Source organism: Gadus chalcogrammus, chromosome 13 (assembly GCF_026213295.1).
Source record: "Gadus chalcogrammus isolate NIFS_2021 chromosome 13, NIFS_Gcha_1.0, whole genome shotgun sequence".
Taxonomy (NCBI): domain Eukaryota; kingdom Metazoa; phylum Chordata; class Actinopteri; order Gadiformes; family Gadidae; genus Gadus; species Gadus chalcogrammus.
In genome coordinates, this window is record NC_079424.1 from 5,360,948 (window position 1) to 5,380,362 (window position 19,415).

A 19,415-nucleotide genomic window follows, 5' to 3' on the forward strand; every position below is an offset into this window, starting at 1 on the left:
CCTGTAGAGACCCTCAGACCACCAGATAAAACAGTATATAATGAATATGATGAGTGTCTATGCAGAGTTTAATGGGCAATGTGGAATACAATGTTTGCATAATAATGAGAGTTAATAATAGTTCTGTGACAGCCACATTAGGTACATACTGCAAAGAGTTTAATTTGTCGGAGTCTTCTGCAGCCTGGAGGAAAGCAGTACTCCAGCACCCAACGTGTGGTTATTACCTGCCGCTAATGAGGTCGTTTCTATACAGCGCAACGCACTCAGCGTCTGGGAGGTTGATCTAGCACATCGTATTTGTATTTAAATGACACCGAATGCTAATGTCATGGGAGAGAACCGCATTCGTGCAGCTAAAAGACAAACATAGCAATGGTTCCTATTGGTTTCCTCCTCCTCCTCCCCCCCTCCTCCTCCTCCCCCCTCCTTCTCCTCCCCCCTTCCTCCTCCTCCCCTTCTCCCCCCATCTTCCTCCTCCCCTACTCTCCCATCCTCCTCCTCCTCCTCAACCCCTCCTCCCCTCCCCTCCCTTTCGAGCTGTAGAAGCACTAAAGTAAGAATGACTCATGCTAATTATTGCCCTTGTGTACCAAGCCCCTCCTGTACACACACCACCACCACCACCACCACCACCACCACCACCACCTCGACCACCCACACACCACCACCACCCATCTGTTGGCCTTCCTCGAGGGCTCACTTACCTCCACACGCTGAGGGGGCGGTGCAGATGGACAGGAGGACAGTGGAGGGAAGGAGACAGAAGAGGAAAGAAAGGTAAAGGTCAGTCTGTGAGGAATCACGAGGGCTTGTACTTGATGGCAGCCTCGCTGGGTGATGGATTACAGACGTCTCCGGAGCCAGCTGGTGTCTGAAATGTGACGACTTGCTCCGAGTTCAATGTGTGCAAACTGAAACGGCGTTTAGCCACGGCCGCGGCGGGACCCACCGCAGTGCTGACTCATCTCCAGCCGGATGTAGTCTTTGATGTCGTCCTCCTGGAGGGGTGGGACGAGAGCCAAGAGCCTTCATACCAAGTCATCCATGGTGGTGTGTGTGTGTGTCGGCATGTGTCCCTGTGTGTGTGTGTTTGTGTATGACTGAGGGAAATTTATGAGTATGTGTCTGTGTGTGCTTGTGTGTGTTTGTGTGTGCATGCGTGTGTGCATTCTGAGCATATGTGTGCAGATCTGAGTGTTTGTGTGTAGAATTGAGTGTGTTTGTGTGTGTGTGTGTGTGTGTGTGTGTGTGTGTGTGTGTGTGTGTGTGTGTGTGTGTGTGTGTGTGTGTGTGTGTGTGTGTGTGTGTGTGTGTGTGTGTGTTAATCTAAGTGTGTGTGTCTCTGACTACTGACCGTCAAGCCCTGGTCTCCTCTTTCTCCCTTCATGCCATCTGGACCCAACTCTCCCTGCAGCACAAGGAAGCAGGTATCAGTACACTCACTCACACACACACACACACACACACACACACACACACACACACACACACACACACACACACACACACACACACACACACACACACACACACTGACAGTGGCTCCAACTTCATTAACACCGGTGACACCACATCATGGAGCCAGGGTGTCTGAACTGTGTCCTCTTCACCCTTCTATCAGAAGGGATTCTCCTCCTCCTCCTCCTATGGCACGAGTCACTCCGTAACCCGCAGCTTCCTGCCCCCCCCATAGGGCAATAAGGAGCCGGCTTCCTGCCCCCCCCATAGGGCATTAAGGAGCCGGCTTCCTGCCCCCATAGGGCAATAAGGAGCCGGCTTCCTGCCCTCATAGGACATTAAGGAGCCGGCTTTCTGCCCCCCCCCCCCCCCCCAGGGCATTAATTAGCCTCCGCAGCGTGCGTGTGGTCAACTCCGAACGCACAACAGAACCTCCTGATGAGGGGTGGAGGCTCTGCTGAACTGACGCTTTCAGGAGAGAGTGGAAGATCTGGTTCAGGTCCGTATGGATCTGGTTCAGGTGTGAGGATCTGGGTCAGGTGTGAGGATCTGGTTCAGGTGAATGTGGAGAATCTGGTTCAGGTGTGAGGATCTGGTTCAGGTGAGTGTGTGGGATCTGGTTCACTTGTAAGGATCTTGTTCAGGTGTGAGGATCTGGTTCAGGTGTGAGGATCTGGTTCAGGTGTGAGGATCTGGTTCAGGTGTGGGGGGTCTCGTTAGGTGTCTTTGGACCCACCTGCTGCCCCCGGATCCCTGGGATGCCCGGGACCCCGCGGGGCCCCGTCATGGCGGGGCCGACCGGCCCTCTCTCTCCCTGCAGAGGGACACACAAACCACCGCCACCCGGTTACGGGAGGAACGTGCAACACACCGTCGCTCTGCGTGTTGCCATGGACACGCAGTACACCGTTGCCATGGAGACACACACTCTCTGATAGCACCAATGGGGCCAGAGGTAATCACCTTCTGTCCCTGGAGCCCTTCGGGGCCCTTGGACCCACCGGGGCCTTGGGTTCCGGTAAGGCCAGCGGCCCCGTCGACGCCCCGGGGGCCGGTGGGGCCCGGGGTCCCGGGGGGGCCCTGTGTCAGCACACACACACACACAAACACACACACAGAGGGTTGAAGGTCAGAAGAAGGACAGGGAGCAGAGGTGACGCAGTGTGTTTGGGAGAGTCTGTCTGCAGGTCTCACCCGTTCACCCTTCTCTCCTTGACTCCCTTTGCCCCCCAACACTCCGTCGAATCCACGGTCCCCCTGAAAGCACGGGAACGTCAGCCACACTGCGCCTCAGGGCCTCCTACAACTGGAACCCCAAGACCACTGAAGGGTGTCTTAAGCCCTGGTCAACCCCAGCCACATGTACAGTACCTTGGGGCCGATCAGTCCCTCCTTCCCCGGGCCCCCAGTGGCCCCTGTGGGGCCGGCGTCTCCCTGCAAGCAGAATCAGGGCTTCAACACGTGATGGAGCGTGTGATGCTGACATGGAGCGTGTGATGCTAACATGGAGCGTGTGATGCTAACATGGAGCGTGGGATGCTGCTGTGATGTGATGCTAACATGGAGCGTGTGATGCTGCTGTGATGTGATGCTAACATGGAGCACGTTAATATCCTGGTGCATTGTGTTGCAGGCTGCGACTCATACCTTCTCTCCCCCCCGCCCCGGGAGGCCTGGCCGCCCGTGCGCCCCGCCGTCACCCTGAAAGATGAACGCGGATCATCCAGAAGACATGTGAGGCTAATAAACAGGCTAGGATGCTTAACATGTTCAACGAATAAACATTCTGGGATACTTAGCATGTTAGGTTAATTAACATTTTAGGGTACTAAACATGTTAGATTCATTAATATTCTAGTGAACTGAAGATATTAAGTGAATTATAACATGCCAGCCAGGATACTTAGCATGTTAGGTTAATTAACATGCTAGGATACTTAGCATGCTAGGTTAATTAACATGCTAGGATACTTAGCATGCTAGGTTAATTAACATGCTAAGATAGACCTAGCATGTTCGGTTAATTAACATTAACGGGAGTGTGACAGTGGCGCCTAGCCTGCGGCCTATGTACAGCGTCTCTCCGCGGCGCTAGCCTACAGCCTATGTACAGCGTCTCTCCGCGGCGCTAGCTTCTCCACCGGCGTCTGTGGAGCTCAGCGGGACCATCGCCCCGCGGCTCAGGACTGATGGATTACAGAATCTCATCATGTCACACATTCCTCCCTCCTCCCCCGCCGCCTCACGCACCAGGGTGTCTCTCTCCCCCTCCCTGTCTCTCCCCCCTTCCCAGTCTCTTCCCCCCCCCCCCCCTGTCTCTCTCCCCCTCCCTGTCTCTCTCCCCTACCTGTCACTCTCTCCCCCTCCCTGTCTCTCTCCCCTACCTGTCACTCTCTCCCCCTCTCTCTCTCCCCCTCCCTGTCTCTCTCCCCTACCTGTCTCTCTCTTCCCCTACCTGTCTCTCTCTCCCCCTCCCTGTCTCTCTCCCCTACCTGTCTCTCTCTCCCCCTCCCTGTCTCTCTCCCCCTCCCTGTCTCTCCCCCACCGTCTCTCTCCCCCTGCCTGTCTCTCCCCCTCCCTGTCTCACCTTCTCTCCCTTGGCACCGTCCGCTCCACAGGATCCCTTGGGCCCGCGGTCGCCCTGGAAACACAAGATGGTCACATGACACACAGACACATGGTTGTGACTCAGAGGACAGAAAATACACCAAACCTGTAATTGAGCCCAGCAGGGCTTTCTATAGGGCCCCCCACACACACACACACACACACACACACACACACACACACACACACACACACACACACACACACACACACACACACACACACACACACACACACACACACACACACACACACACAATCACACACACTGCTCCCAGGAATACTCATCACCTTGTGAGTCATCACTCTCACTGCCATTAGTTGTAAAGCCTCAGTGGACAGAAAACGTTCCACTATGTGGACAGAAAAGAGGGAGGAGAGGATGTGCTGGAACAGGCTGCTGAAACACAAGAACTTCTCTGGGGGATCTCGTCTCACTGCAGGATCTCTTCTCCCTGGAGGGACCAGGCTGGGACCTGTCCCTCCCAGTTCAACATCCAACAGGAAGGAACACCATTCACACACACACACACGCACGCACCCACCCACGCACATACACAAACACACACACACAGAAAGATACAAAGGCAGACATACACTACACACATACAAACACACACACACTAAGCCACATACACACACCAACACTAGCATGCGAAGATAAAACACAAACACATTGAAATACCTTTATTCCTCGAGGTCCATTTAATCCAATCTCTCCCTTCTCCCCTCGGAGCCCAGACAGTCCGTCCTTCCCTGGGGAACCCTGAGAGAACCAATCACATCAGCTGTCTCAAAGAACAGACCAATCACATCAGCTGTCTCAAAGAACAGACCAATCACATCAGCTGTCTCAAAGAACAGACCAATCACATCAGCTGTTTCAAAGAACAGACAGCTGTCTCAAAGAACAGACCAATCACATCAGCTGTCTCTAAGAACAGACCAATCACATCAGCTGTCTCTCTGAATAGACCAATCACATCAGCTCTCTCTAAGAACAGGACCAATATCATCAGCTGTCTCTAAGAACAGACCAATCACATCAGCTCTCTTTAAGAACAGGACGAAGAATAGGATGAGGACGAAGAGGAGGAGGCGGGAAAGAGGAGGAAGATGGACTCACCGATTCTCCAGGCACCCCGTGGAGCCCAGCCTCTCCCTTGAGGAGTGAGACAGAGAGAGAGACCCTTTCACTCAGTATTCACACTTCACTTTGCATTGATGTGATTTTCAGACAATTCATTGTTTGATTATTTAATATTATTATTTAGTTTCTTATATTGGTTCCTATTTAACTTTAATGAACTGTGTGTGTGTGTGTGTGTGTGTGTGTGTGTGTGTGTGTGTGTGTGTGTGTGTGTGTGTGTGTGTGTGTGTGTGTGTGTGTGTGTGTGTGTGCTTACCTTTTGCCCACCGGGGCCCCGGGCCCCCTGGAACCCCGTGGACCCCCTCTCTCCGGGCTCCCCCCGCAGACCCTGAAGAACACACACACACAAACACAAACACACACACACACACACACACACACAGCTTTATCTCTGGAAACACCTCTAAGGGGCGTGGCCTTGAGGGGGCGTGTCCTGGGCGGAGGCGGGCCCCTGGCTCACCTGCTCTCCCGAAGGCCCCTCCTGGCCCTTCAGGCCCTTCTCGCCCTGCAGCCCTTTGGCGCCGCGGTCGCCCTGCAGGACAGAACACAGAGTCACATGGGGGGGGGGGGGGGGGGGGGGGGGGGAGTGATGGGGGAGTGGTGGGAGTGTGGTGGGAGTGTGGTGGGGGTGTGGTGGGGGTGATGGGGGTGTGGTGGGGGTGTGATGGGGGGAGTGTTGTGGGGGTGTGGTGGGGGTGATGGGGGTGTGGTGGGGGTGTGGTGGGGGTGATGGGGGTGTGGTGGGGGTGATGGGGGTGTGGTGGGGTGATGGGGGTGTGGTGGGGGTGTGGTGGGGGTGATGGGGGTGTGGTGGGGGTGAAGGGGGTGTGGTGGGGGTGTGGTGGGGGTGATGGGAGTGTGGTGGGGGTGTGGTGGGGGTGTGGTGGGGGTGATGGGGGTGTTGTGGGGGTGTGGTGTGGGGTGATGGGGGTGTGGTGGGGGTGTGGTGGGGGTGATGGAGGTGTGGTGGGGGTGATGGAGGTGTGGTGGGGGTGATGGGGGTGTGGTGGGGGTGGTGGGGGTATGTGGCGGGTTCACTGACCAGCTCCCCTTTGTTGCCCTTGTCTCCGGGGGGTCCCCCGACCAGCAGAGTGTCCCCCTGTGGAGGGAGAAGAAGGACGTTAGCAGCAGCAGAAGTACCCCCCCCCCCTCAAATATGAGGAGGGTCCTCTTGGTCCCTCAGGCAGATCATCACCAACGTCCCCTCAGTCACAGGACGGATTCACACACGCACACGCACACACACACACACACACACACACACACACACACACACACACACACACACACACACAGACGAAGCGTGCAGGGTTGTCCTACCTTTTCTCCTTTGTCTCCTTGTGGTCCCAACTCTCCCTGTAATAAAGTGAAAGCATGACATGTCATTCCTGCGTGTCGATCCCATCGATGTCAAAACATGAGCCCCATCACCGCGGGGATGTTGTAAACGTGCTGGAGGACACGGTTACCTTGTCTCCTCGGTCGCCACGGCTACCGGCAGGACCCTAAGGGACCAAACGTTCAATTACCAAGCAGCTCACCTCATGCTGCCTGTTACCGAGGGTAACAGGCACCTGGGGGATACACCTGAACTACACCTTGACTCAACCTTAACCTTAACCTTATCTCAGAGCAGCTGGTAATGATGTGCTCCTCCCATAAAGGTTCATGACTTCCTTTAAACCGGTTCAGTTCCAGTACTAAGCTATGAACCAGAACCTTCTGGTTCCATGTAGGTCCTGCAGGAGGATCGATCCTCAGGTTGGGGTACTGACCGTGGGTCCGCGCTCTCCGTTCTCCCCCGCCCGGCCCTCTTCACCCTGCGACCCGAGAGCACAGCGTCAACATGGGACACATTCAGGAGGACGCTACGGAGCTTCACCTCCAACACACCGGGACCTGACAGGCACTTACCCTGGTGCCTGGGGTCCCCCTCTCTCCTCTCAGCCCCGGGACCCCCACGCCGACCTCCCCCTGTGGAGGAGAAGAGGAGGAGAAGTGTGACACACCGCTGGGCGGCAGGGGCGTGTCCTGCTACAGGACGTCCTGAGAGGTTCTGATGGATGTCCTGATGGAGGTTCTGATGGAAGTTGTGGTGGAGGTTGTGATGGAGGTTGTGATGGAGGTTGTGACAGAGAGAGTTATGGAGGTTGTGATGGAGGTTGTGGTTTAGGTTGTGATGGAGGTTGTGGTGGAGGTTGTGATGGAGGTTGTGGTGAAGGTTGTGGTGGAGGTTGTGGTGGAGGTTGTGATGGAGGTTGTGGTGGAGGTTGTGGTGGAGGTTGTGATGGAGGTTGTGATGGAGGTTGTGATGGAGGTTGTGGTGGAGGTTGTGATGGAGGATGTGGTGGAGGTTGTGGTGGAGGTTGTGGTGGAGGTTGTGATGGAGGTTGTGGTGGAGGTTGTGGTGGAGGTTGTGATGGAGGATGTGGTGGAGGTTGTGGTGGAGGTTGTGGTGGAGGTTGTGGTGGAGGTTGGGATGGAGGATGTGGTGGAGGTTGTGGTGGAGGTTGTGGTGGAAGTTGTGATGGAGGTTGTGGTGAAGGTTGTGATGGAGGTTGTGATGGAGGTTGTGGTGGAGGTTGTGATGGAGGATGTGGTGGAGGATGTGGTGGAGGGTGTGATGGAGGTTGTGGTGGAAGTTGTGATGGAGGTTGTGGTGGAGGTTGTGGTGGAGGTTGTGTTGGAGGTTGTGGTGGAGGTTGTGGTGGAGGTTGTGATGGAGGATGTGATGGAGGATGTGGTGGAGGATGTGGTGGAGGATGTGGTGGAGGTTGTGATGGAGGATGTAGTGGAGGTTGTGGTGGAGGTTGTGATGGAGGTTGTGGTGGAGGTTGTGATGGAGGATGTAGTGGAGGTTGTGATGGAGGGTGTGGTGGAGGTTGTGATGGAGGTTGTGGTGGAGGTTGTGGTGGAGGTTGTGATGGAGGTTGTGATGGAGGTTGTGGTGGAGGTTGTGGTGGAGGTTGTGATGGAGGTTGTGGTGGAGGTTCTGATGGATTATTGAGGGTTGGCCAGCTCACCTTGTCTCCTTTTCCTCCATCAAGACCTGGCGCGCCCTAGAGAACACAAAGAAAGGTACAACATTAACCCCACCCTCCATGTTGACTGAAGAGGAGCAGAGGAAGGCCGGGGTGCCGGGGGGGGTCATCAGCCGGCCTCGGCCCACCGCCCCCACTACATTCATAGCTCCTGCCGCTCCCTGTTGACGGTAGGACCCAAATTATTTTATGAGCTTTATAAAAAAAAAAAAAAAAAAAAAAAAAAAAAATTGATGCAAACTATGATTACGTTTTTGTACAGCACCTCTTCATTCTGTACAAGGATGAGCGAATTTTCTCGTTTTTAAATGAAAACAACCTACCTATCATTCGCTGCCGATGGAAAAAATAAAATAAAAAAATAAAATAAATTCCCTACCTACCCAGGACCTCAACTGACAACCGACAGGAACCAAACTTTTTTTTTTTTTAGGCCTAAGAGTGAGAGGGTGAACTCACCGCTGGGCCCAGGGTCCCGGCCGGACCGGGAACCCCCGGGGTGCCGACCCGCCCTGAGAACCCGGGGAGACCCTGCAGGACACAGAGAGGAGAAGAGATGAAGATACATGCATGAAGCTCTTCATCACTCTGACACCCAGCAGACAGCGCCGTGAGGGAGGAAGGCACTGAGGTCGAGACCCACCCGCTCCCCAGAGGCTCCGGGGGCGCCCGGTTCCCCGACCTCTCCTCTCAGGCCGGCCAGGCCCGCATTGCCCGACAGACCTCTGGCCCCCAGGGGCCCGGCGGGGCCGGGAAGACCTTGATCTCCCTGAAACAAGAGGCAGATGTTACGGCAACACAGCCCTGGTGGGGAGATTAGCTTTGGGGTGCATTGATGGAGTGTGTATGTGTGTGTGGGTGCCTGTGTCCTTGTGCTTATAGGTTTGGTATTATGTGATTGATTTTTATTATGTTTGCATTGTTTGTCATTATTTGTAAGGAACCCCTCGGAATTTAGATCGTACATCTCAAGGGGCTAGCCTTGAAACAAAGAATAAAGGATAAAGAAAGGACTGAGGTCAGCTGACACAACCGGAGAACCCGTTTATCTCATCTTGACGCACTTAGACCAAGTCGGAAGCATGCGACACGTTATCCGGAGGAATCTGTGTGTATGTTAGGGGTGTAAGTGGGGTTGTTGTGTTGCATGTTGACCTTTAAACCTTGAGGACCGTGCTGGCCCGAGGGTCCGGCCAGACCAACACCCTTTTCTCCCTGGAACACAAGGAACACAAGGAACACAGAGTCCGTTCACCCACGGCCGGCTGACCCACTTCTGACGGAGCCATGCTTTTCATCTCATGAATCATTTCAAAGCTTGTGTCTCAGAGGGGCACATCTCTCTACGGTCAGTAGGTCCAGAGTCAACACACTGAAGTATCTTGGGGATAAAGACACAGTTGGACTAACGATGCAGGCCGGCGGTGGGGAGGTGGGTTAAATAGGGTCATGGGTCAGGGTAGAATCCAGGGGGGGAAGTCAACGAGGGGTAAAAGGGCTAATCGAGTCTTTCGAGTGGAGTGAAACCCTTCAGCATTTATTTATTATTTTATTTTTTTACCTTTTTCCATCCAGGTAAGTCCCATTGAGATTAAAAAACGATTTTTCGAGGGAGTCCTGGCCAAGAGGCAGCAACAAATAACATATGTACACTCACAATATTACACTCACAACATATAGACAGAAATTAAAATGATCAAAAGCTGTTATCAATTAAAATAATAAAAAGTAAGTAAATTAAAATTTATAAAAAACATCTACAAGTAAAAGAGGTAGTGTGAAATGCTCTCATCTTAGATTTAAAAGCGTTAGCAAAGAGATCATTTCGGTTAATTTAAAATCTTTTTGCAGCCAGTATAGAGAAGGTCTGACATACATCTGAAGTGTGTTTCTCTAGAAGTACCCAACCTCTCTGGAACCGGATTTCCAGGAGGATGTGTGGTGAACGGTGTGCTCACCTTGTCTCCTTTGGGTCCGGCTGGACCCTGGGCCCCCTGGGGGAAGAGAGGGGAGGAACGGTCAAGAGACCAATAGCACCTCATCCAGCATTGGTTTGTTGTGACTGTAATAACTAAAAGGTTCAGAGGAGCTGGACTAATGAAACAATAAAGATGGATTGAAGTATGATTACAGGACAACGGTGTGAGAGGCTGAGCGTGGGAGGTGTGATACCCCTCGTCTTATTAGTGGAACAGATTTATAACTCACACAGCCTTTACACAGCAAGGATATAATTAGTGTACATTTGTTTAAGAAACGAGAAAATAAAAAGATGGTGGTAGAACAATATGATTCAAAAGATTGCCACCTAATGAAGGAGCAATGGAGTAGGGGCAGATTGAAGCCTCTGCGAGCCACCATACAGGCTCTTAAACAGTCCCCTTGAGGCCCAGAGAGGCCCCTGTCACGACGATAGGGCTGGTAACTGAGGGTCTGGACTCCTGACCCCTGGACGGATGAGAAGCTACATGCTGCGAAGTTCTGCAGAATCACGACGACAATGTGCTCGGAGTCGTTATTAGCGCTCAGAACGCAGTGTCCTGGAAGTGAACCACTGACTAGATGACTGAATAACTGCACACGGTGATCACAACCCGATCTGTGGCCCTGCTGCTCCAGGGTAACTGCTCCGCTAACAGTGTCGTTATCCCAGCGATGCTGCCGCCGTGATTCCTCTCGTGATACCCACTGTGTTCAAACACCTCGACACAATGTCATCTTGTACTTCGGCTAATGCAGGCCGCCTCCACAGCTTGCCTCTTGCTGCTCCTTTATGTCTTGCGGGGAAAATTAAACCACCAACATTTCTTTGTGCGATAACTCCTCTGAATATTTGCGGATCTTTCAGAGATCTGACTAACTTACGTGGCAGCCAGATGGTGCGGAGTCCTGTGTGATGTTTCAACAACAAAGGACTGAAATCCATTAACATCAAAGTCTGAGACTCAAACCCCTTGACTGTACAAATATTGCCTGAATGGCGGTGTTTACACTTGGCTTTTTTATTTTTTACATTTTTGTCAGATTTGATAATGACAGCTGCAACCGGATGGGCTATACCCCAAACAGGCTGGCCTGGGGTAACCCGTACTAAAGGGTTACAGAGGTATCAGGTATCACAGTCAGCATCCACACAGTTCAGAGGTGTTGCTGGTGAGGTAAGGTGTTCCTGTAACACCCCCCCCCCCCCCCCCCCTGTGGATGGCAGTGTGAGCAGAGAGCAGGGGTGTGAAAGCCTGGTGCTTCATCTGATACCTACATCTTCTCCGGGGCTGCCGTCTTCTCCTGGCAGCGCCTACAAGACAAAACAAAACAAAGAAATAGATACAAATGGCCTGCATTCGTACAGCGCTTGTCTAACCGACGGCCAATCAAAGTGCTTCACAATTATGGCCCGACGTTCACCCATGCATACACACATTCACCCGTTCACCGATTCATACACACATTCACACACCGTTGGTTTGTGGTTGTCACACACCGGCGCTGACCACCATACAAGGCGGCATATATATTGTATATATTGCCGGTAGGTCGATACTAGTGAAGCAGTAGTTTACAGTACTACTACTGGAGCAGTAGCAGTAGTGTTACTTACTCTGTCCCCTTTGATCCCAGCTGGACCCCTCTCTCCTTTGTCGCCCTAAACCGCAGCAAGGGGCAGGGAGGACGGTGTTAGAGAACGAGCCCCACCCACGGGGCATTGATGGTGTCAACAACACGAGGGCTAAGGGGTTGAACAGACGCACCTTAAAACCGGGTAGACCTCGTTCTCCCGTCACCCCGGGTAGGGCCTGGCCCGGCAGCCCCTGGTCCAACACAAGAACATCAGGTCGGACGGTTGTGCTACAAAGGTCTGGAGCATTTCACACACGACTCTTCAAATCACAGCCCAGCGTTGCTGGCAGAGAACGTTTAACAATAATCAAGGTGTTCTTCAGGGGGGCCGCAGGGAGGGGTGCTTTGTGATACTGGTTCCATCTGGCTTGGAATGCTTACGGAGAACCAAAGAACATCACTTCCTCCTGACGATCACACAAAGGTCAGGGGGACCATGAGAGTAAAGTACAGATGATATAAAGCTTGATGTGAATATCTCCTTACGTCTCGTCCTTTGGGCCCCGGGGGTCCGGCCACAATCTGGAGGAGACGGGGAGACAAAGTGACAGTCATTACCAGTAAAGGAAAAGTACACTTCACAGTGCAGTCGAAGCAGGAGCTGCTCCTGAAAGCTTGCTCTTCATTACACTTCTCTGGGTGGGGCCCCCGGCCCTCAGACAGAGGGTGGGCTCTGCGTGGGCTGAGGGCCCTTAGGTTCATCACAGTCTCTGTTGGCCCCTGAAGAACCAGTGGTGCACTAAGAATAACCCTGTAAAACAGGCTAATAAAGACGACAGACGAGGAGGACATAACAGCAACATAACCAGACTCCTACGCCGCCCATAGTCCAGATGATGGAGAGTTTACTTCAACCGGACCCCGCATCTATTCTCATCTCCGTTAGCCCGTGTAAATATTGGATCCGACCGTTAATAATAAAGCAGCCTTCGACAGCTCATGAACGCACGCAGGCAGGCACGCACACACGCACACGCACACAAACACACACACACACACACACACACACACACACAGGCTGGCTACCTTCCCTGGGGGGCCACTGTCCCCCAGCTCCCCCTTTAATCCATGCACTCCTGAGGGTCCAGCGATGCCCTGGGTGGGGGGAGAAGAAGAGGAAGGGTTGAAGAGGAACCGGAAACACAACAGAAGGCCTCGCAATGTGAGTATAACACACACTCACACACACACACAGACACACAGACACACACACACACACACACACACACACACACACACACACACACACACACACACACACACACACACACACACACACACACACACACACAAACACACACACCTGTTTTCCAGGTAGTCCCGGGGTTCCTTCCTTGCCTGGTACCCCGTCCCTCCCGGGGACCCCTGGTTTGCCGCCCTCGCCCTGTGGGGTAGGCACACTTCACTGTAAAGGTCAAGCCAAAAGGTCAACGTGGCTCCAATGCTGAAAGGTGGAGGAGAGCGGAGGGTTGAGGGCAGTGGTTTGCCATGCAGTGAGGGTTGGGTGTGGTTTCCGTGAAGTGAGCGTGTGCAGTGGTTGCGTGCAGTTCGTTGCGTGCAGTGGTTGTGTGCAGTGGTTGTGTGGAGTGGTTGTGTGCAGTGGTTGTGTGCAGTGGTTGTGTGCAGTGGTTGTGTGCAGTGGTTGTGTGCAGTGGTTGTGTGCAGTGGTTGTGTGCAGTGGTTGTGTGCAGTGGTTGCGTGCAGTTCGTTGCGTGCAGTGGTTGTGTGCAGTGGTTGTGTGCAGTGGTTGTGTGCAGTGGTTGTGTGCAGTGGTTGCGTGCAGTTCGTTGCGTGCAGTTCGTTGCGTGCAGTGGTTGTGTGCAGTGGTTGCGTGCAGTTCGTTGCGTGCAGTGGTTGCGTGCAGTGGTTGTGTGCAGTGGTTGCGTGCAGTTCGTTGCGTGCAGTGGTTGTGTGCAGTGGTTTTGTGCAGTGGTTGTGTGCAGTGATTGCGTGCAGTGGTTGTGTGCAGTGGTTGTGTGCAGTGGTGTCCTTGCAGGTGAGGGCTCTTCTCCCCACAGCTCTACTCACCACCTGGCCGGACAGCCCAGGAGGGCCTTGAGGACCCTGGGAGACGGAGACAGACACGGGGCATGAGGATCACAGCAGAGAACCAGAGGACCTTCAGCCCAGAGGGGGTCTACAGACAGGACCAGAGGGGGTCTACAGACAGGACCTCCAGCCAAGAGGGGGTCTACAGACAGGACCTCCAGCCCAGAGGGGGTCTACAGACAGGACCAGAGGGGGTCTACAAACAGGGGGGTCTACAGACAGGACCTCCAGCCCAGAGGGGGTCTACAGACAGGACCAGAGGGGGTCTACAGACAGGGGGGTCTACAGACAGGACCAGAGGGGGTCTACAGACAGGGGGGTCTACAGACAGGACCTCCAGCCCAGAGGGGGTCTACAGACAGGACCAGAGGGGGTCTACAGACAGGACCTCCAGCCCAGAGGGGGTCTACAGACAGGACCTCCAGCCAAGAGGGGGTCTACAGACAGGACCTCCAGCCCAGAGGGGGTCTACAGACAGGACCTCCAGCCCAGAGGGGGTCTACAGACAGAACCTTCAGCCCAGAGGGGGTCTACAGACCTTCAGACCAGAGGGGGTCCACAGACAGGACCTCCAGCCCAGAGGGGGTCTACAGAGAGGGCGGTCTACAGACAGGACCTCCAGCCCAGAGGGGGTCTACAGACAGGGGGGTCTACAGACAGAACTTTCAGCCCAGAGGGGGTCCACAGACAGGACCTCCAGCCCAGAGGGGGTCTACAGACCTTCAGACCAGAGGGGGTCTACAGACTGGCCCAGAGGGGGTCTACAGACCTTCAGACCAGAGGGGGTCCACAGACAGGACCTCCAGGCCAGAGGGGTTCTACAGACCTCCAGCCCAGAGCGGCCCTTAGCTTGATGTATGGCAGCTTACCACGGCTCCTGGAAGACCGGCGGGCCCTGGCAGTCCTGTGCTCCCCTGGGCCCCGGGGGGACCCTGTAGGGACGGGAGGAGGATCTCAGGTCAGACCACCACCACACGGTACAGCTTAATTAAGATGGCCGCCTCACAGTGACGGATCATTCGACGGGGAGACGTGAAGCCTTACCTGGACTCCCACCCCTGGGTTGCCGTTGTTGCCCTGTCAATCACATGAAGCATGGCATGAGGTGGACTCAAACTCATGATGTGTGTGGCGTCAATATGAAGAGCATGCTCACCTTCACTCCAGGGGGTCCCGGGGGCCCGTTGGTGCCAAGCGGACCCTAGATCAACATCAACGGAAGCATCAGTACAGCAGCGGCTGCTAGTCTGGGTCAGTGAGTCAGTCAGTCAGTCAGTGTGAGTGGGTGAGTGAGTGAGTGTCACTCAGTGTGAGTGAGTGAGGGGTGAGTGAGAGGGTGAGTGAGTGAGTGAGTCAGTGTCAGTCAGTGTGAGTGAGTGTCAGTCAGTGTGAGTTAGTGAGTGAGTGAGTGAGTGAGTGAGTGAGTGAGTGAGTGAGTGAGTGAGTGAGTGAGTGAGTGAGTGAGTGAGTGAGTGAGTGAGTGAGTGAGTGAGTGAGTGAGTGAGTGAGTGAGTGAGTGAGTGGGTGGGGGTACTCACTGTGGGCCCTCTGACCCCGTTCTCTCCTGGGTTTCCCTGTGGACAGAGAAGGCTAAGCTGTAGTCAGGCAGTAAAGCTTCACGCTGGTTGAGGAGAGGGGTTGCATGCAGTGAGTAGAGAGACGGCACACTTTGATCGTGGCGCATTTAAAAATGGGCTCCTCTTAACCATTTAAAGATATGTTAGCATAAAGTAAAAAGAGTTTCTACTGTATCTAAGTGTAGACTACCGTTCCATCATCATGCCCAAACATCCAGGAGGATTCACGTTCAATCAAAGCTATGCAGCGAGACAAAGGCTTTGAAAGGTTAGTGCAAGGGCAGAAGGAAATCACAAGGCACATGAAGCAGATATCATAATCATCACGTCAGCCCGCTCATCCCAGTAACACAATGGATACAAACAAACCCTCACTCAAACTCAAACCCTCACTCTAACCCTGACCCTAACTCTAACTCTAACCCTAACTCTAACCCTGACCCTAACTCTAACCCTGACCCTAACTCTAACCCTGACCCTAACTCTAACCCTGACCCTAACTCTAACCCTGACCCTAACTCTAACTCTAACCTTAACGCCAACTCTCCCCCTAACCTTCACATAACTGTAACTCTCACCCTCACCTAACACTAACCCTAACTCTAACCCTGACACTCATCCTAACCCTAACTCGAACCCCAACCCTAACTCGAACCCAAACTCTAACTCTTACCCTAACTCGGACCCTCACCTAACTCTAACCCTAACTCGGACCCTCACCTAACTCTAACCCTAACTCGGACCCTCACCTAGCTCTAACCCTAACCTATCTCTAACTCTAACCCTCCCCTGATTCTAACCCGCAGCCTTACTCTAACTCTGTTTCTAACCCTCACCCTGGCACTGAATTGGACACGACTTGGGGAACAGGTGGTCAGGATAAATATTTCCTGAAGTCCAAATGAAGGGCAGGCAGGTGGCCAGACAATGGGGGGTCTGCCCAAAACAGATCTGGCGGGCTGCGCCTGATGCAGATGTTTTTATCAGTTAGTCTCTCTTGTGTGAGAGCATCTCATCGCTTGCCAACATCCACGCCAACTGCACCTCTCAAGGCAAGCAGGAGAACCACAGCAACACAGAGCCAGCCTAAAGAGCACCTACCGGTCTGCCCAGAACTCCAGGGAACCCAGGCATGCCCTAGAGAGAGAGAGAGAGAGAGAGAGAGAGAGAGAGAGAGAGAGAGAGAGAGAGAGAGAGAGAGAGAGAGAGAGAGAGAGAGAGAGAGAGAGAGAGAGAGAGAGATACAGAGAGAGAGACGAAGAGGGAGAGAGAAAGAGAGAGAGAGAGAAAAGAGAGAGGAGAGAGACATAGAGAGAGAGACGGAGAGGGAGAGAGAGAGAGAGAGAGAGAGAGAGAGAGAGAGAGAGAGAGAGAGAGAGAGAGAGAGAGAGAGAGAGAGAGAGAGAGAGTAGCAGAGGGGGAGGACAGTATGATGGACAGATGGGCGACAGGAGCAGACACAGAGGAGGAGGGTATGAAGACATAAGGGGAGGAGGTGAAGCGTCAGTGAGGAGCCGCCAAAGTCTGACCGTCGTTGATGTGCAGAGCGCCAGCGAGGAAGAGGGAGGAAACACAGCTCCACCTGCTGGTCCAACAACAACCCAGCCTCCCCAACAATCAGCCCACCTCCCCCACCACACCCCCCTCCTCCAGGCTCCACACCCCTGAGCCCTGGCCACTCCCCCGGCGGGCAGGGAAGAAGAACGGGACAGCGTGAGGACTCGCTCTCAACCTCACCCCCCCTCCCTCCTCCTCTCCCCCTTACCTCCTCCCCCCCCTCCCCCCCTTCCTCCCGCCCTTGCTCCAAGATCGACAACTCACACTGGGACAGCTCCTTAACAAGCGCTGATTGGTACAGTATTAGGCTAACAGTAAGGTGCTAGTTGTATTAGGCTAACAGTCAGGTGCTAGTTGTATTAGTCTAACAGTCAGGTGCTAGTTGTATTATGCCACCAGTCAGGTGCTAGTTGTATTATGCTAAAAGTCAGGTGCTAGTTGTATTAAGCTAACACTCAGGTGCTAGTTGTATTAGGCTAAAGGTCAGGTTCTAGTTGTATTAGGCTAACAGTCAGGTGCTAGTTGTATTAGGCTAACAGTCAGGTGCTAGTTGTATTAGGCTAACAGTCAGGCGCTAGTTGTATTAGGCTAACAGTCTGGTGCTAGTTGTATTATGCCACCAGTCAGGTGCTAGTTGTATTAGGCTAACAGTCAGGTGCTAGTTGTATTAGGCTAACAGTCAGGCGCTAGTTGTATTAGGCTAACAGTCTGGTGCTAGCTGCTGAACACCTGAAGATTATCACTGAAGTTCAAATGTTATCGCTATGAACACAAAGCATCAATGGTTAAATCACAGGATGTGCTTGACAAACAAACAGTAAATACATATGTATATAAATACATATACAGTATGTTAGCTATGCAACAATACACAATACAACAACATATAGAACATATAGAATCACATCATCAAATATTCATGTTGTTTTCCTTCGAGCATCACTGCTCTGTCAGTCCCATTTTCACGTTGTTAAAGACCACCATGCCGTCAACAGGCAGGTGATTACAGTACAAAAAAACTGTTCAATCTTTTATAAATCGCTTTCGCCCAATAACCATCCTGATCCACTTACCGGCTTCCCATCCTGACCGGTTTTCCCCGGTTCTCCTGCGGGCCCCTGAAATCCAAACATCACAACCCGGTGTCATCTCAAAGTGAACCCAATCTGGTTTTTATTGATAACAGCTTCTGAGCGGCTCCAGACCGCGACGCCCTACCTGAGACCCGTCTCGCCCTCGCTCTCCGGACTCGCCCCGCTCTCCCTTATCCCCGCTGGAGCCCGCGAAGCCCTGCAACGCAGTCACACGGTCCAGCTCACTTCCTCTCGTCATACCACACCACAAAACTTATTTTAACACGTTGAGCCACCAGAGAGGGAGCCGGACCACCAGGCCAGGAGGTCCTCTGGGTCCGTCTGGGAGCTCTCGCCTTACCCGGTCCCCCTTGGACCCGTGTGCTCCCGGGGCTCCGGGCTCTCCCTTGGGCCCCATGACTCCAGGGACCCCTCGGACCCCCGGGGCTCCGGTGACGACCGCCTCGGCCGACGTGCCCTGTGGTGGTCAGAGAGGTGTCAGTGTCTGCTGTCCTGCACGGGGTGTACCTACAGATGGGTCGGTCCGGGACTGATGGGGACCACGGTGGCGTGAGGAGGGCTTACCTTTGGACCCGGGGGGCCAACTGCCCCGGTCAGCCCCGCTTTGCCCTGAAAGGGAAAGGCCAGGGTTGGAACGCTGCAACTGGTGGCCACTTGCAAAATACATCAAACATTTATGGAGGTATATACTCACAGTCTCCCCTCTGTCTCCTTTCTCCGCTCTCTCGCCCTGAAACACACACACACGCACACACATGAACACACACACACACACACACACACACACACACACACACACACACACACACACACACACACACACACACACACACACACACGAACACGAACACGAACACACACACACACACACACACACACACACACACACACACACACACACACACACACACACACACACACACACACACACACACAGAGTCAGCAGAGCCCCCATGTCCCATGTAGAAGGACATTTAGGCGTCAGGTCCGTCCTCCCACCTTCTCCCCAGGCCTCCCAGCCTCTCCCAGTTCCCCCGCTCTACCGGGAACGCCAGGTATTCCAGGCTTGCCGGGCTCTCCGGCCTGTCCGGGGGGCCCTTCTGGTCCGCGCTCTCCGATGGCCCTCCCTGTGGGGCCGGTGGCCCCGGCCGGGCCCCGCTCCCCCTGATCTCCTTTAGGGCCCTTCTCCCCCGGCACGCCGCGGAGACCCTGGGTCAGAGGAGAACCATGAGTCCGCCGTCCGTGAGGAAGACCGTCACAG

General features: G+C 53.8%; 1 protein-coding gene across 1 annotated transcript in view; it reads right to left on the reverse strand.

Annotated features, from left to right (window-relative positions):
- col7a1 (collagen, type VII, alpha 1) overlaps window positions 1-19,415 on the reverse strand; it is a 68,585-nt gene that overhangs the window by 3,790 nt on the left and 45,380 nt on the right. The window contains exons 74-113 of the mRNA XM_056606457.1: window positions 19,154-19,363; window positions 18,849-18,884; window positions 18,719-18,763; window positions 18,495-18,611; window positions 18,279-18,350; window positions 18,134-18,178; window positions 16,605-16,640; window positions 15,465-15,500; window positions 15,083-15,127; window positions 14,971-15,003; window positions 14,796-14,858; window positions 13,906-13,941; window positions 13,181-13,261; window positions 12,904-12,972; window positions 12,364-12,399; window positions 12,009-12,068; window positions 11,858-11,902; window positions 11,519-11,554; window positions 10,218-10,253; window positions 9,415-9,474; window positions 8,903-9,028; window positions 8,719-8,790; window positions 8,242-8,277; window positions 7,133-7,192; window positions 6,994-7,038; window positions 6,688-6,723; window positions 6,539-6,574; window positions 6,261-6,317; window positions 5,679-5,750; window positions 5,475-5,546; window positions 5,195-5,230; window positions 4,754-4,834; window positions 4,049-4,102; window positions 3,109-3,162; window positions 2,833-2,895; window positions 2,656-2,718; window positions 2,425-2,541; window positions 2,198-2,275; window positions 1,358-1,411; window positions 953-1,001 (exon numbers count right to left, since the gene is read on the reverse strand). Coding sequence (XP_056462432.1) covers window positions 953-1,001; window positions 1,358-1,411; window positions 2,198-2,275; window positions 2,425-2,541; window positions 2,656-2,718; window positions 2,833-2,895; window positions 3,109-3,162; window positions 4,049-4,102; window positions 4,754-4,834; window positions 5,195-5,230; window positions 5,475-5,546; window positions 5,679-5,750; window positions 6,261-6,317; window positions 6,539-6,574; window positions 6,688-6,723; window positions 6,994-7,038; window positions 7,133-7,192; window positions 8,242-8,277; window positions 8,719-8,790; window positions 8,903-9,028; window positions 9,415-9,474; window positions 10,218-10,253; window positions 11,519-11,554; window positions 11,858-11,902; window positions 12,009-12,068; window positions 12,364-12,399; window positions 12,904-12,972; window positions 13,181-13,261; window positions 13,906-13,941; window positions 14,796-14,858; window positions 14,971-15,003; window positions 15,083-15,127; window positions 15,465-15,500; window positions 16,605-16,640; window positions 18,134-18,178; window positions 18,279-18,350; window positions 18,495-18,611; window positions 18,719-18,763; window positions 18,849-18,884; window positions 19,154-19,363 — 2,458 coding nt within the window. The remainder of the gene's footprint in view (window positions 1-952; window positions 1,002-1,357; window positions 1,412-2,197; window positions 2,276-2,424; window positions 2,542-2,655; window positions 2,719-2,832; window positions 2,896-3,108; window positions 3,163-4,048; window positions 4,103-4,753; window positions 4,835-5,194; window positions 5,231-5,474; window positions 5,547-5,678; window positions 5,751-6,260; window positions 6,318-6,538; window positions 6,575-6,687; window positions 6,724-6,993; window positions 7,039-7,132; window positions 7,193-8,241; window positions 8,278-8,718; window positions 8,791-8,902; window positions 9,029-9,414; window positions 9,475-10,217; window positions 10,254-11,518; window positions 11,555-11,857; window positions 11,903-12,008; window positions 12,069-12,363; window positions 12,400-12,903; window positions 12,973-13,180; window positions 13,262-13,905; window positions 13,942-14,795; window positions 14,859-14,970; window positions 15,004-15,082; window positions 15,128-15,464; window positions 15,501-16,604; window positions 16,641-18,133; window positions 18,179-18,278; window positions 18,351-18,494; window positions 18,612-18,718; window positions 18,764-18,848; window positions 18,885-19,153; window positions 19,364-19,415) is intronic.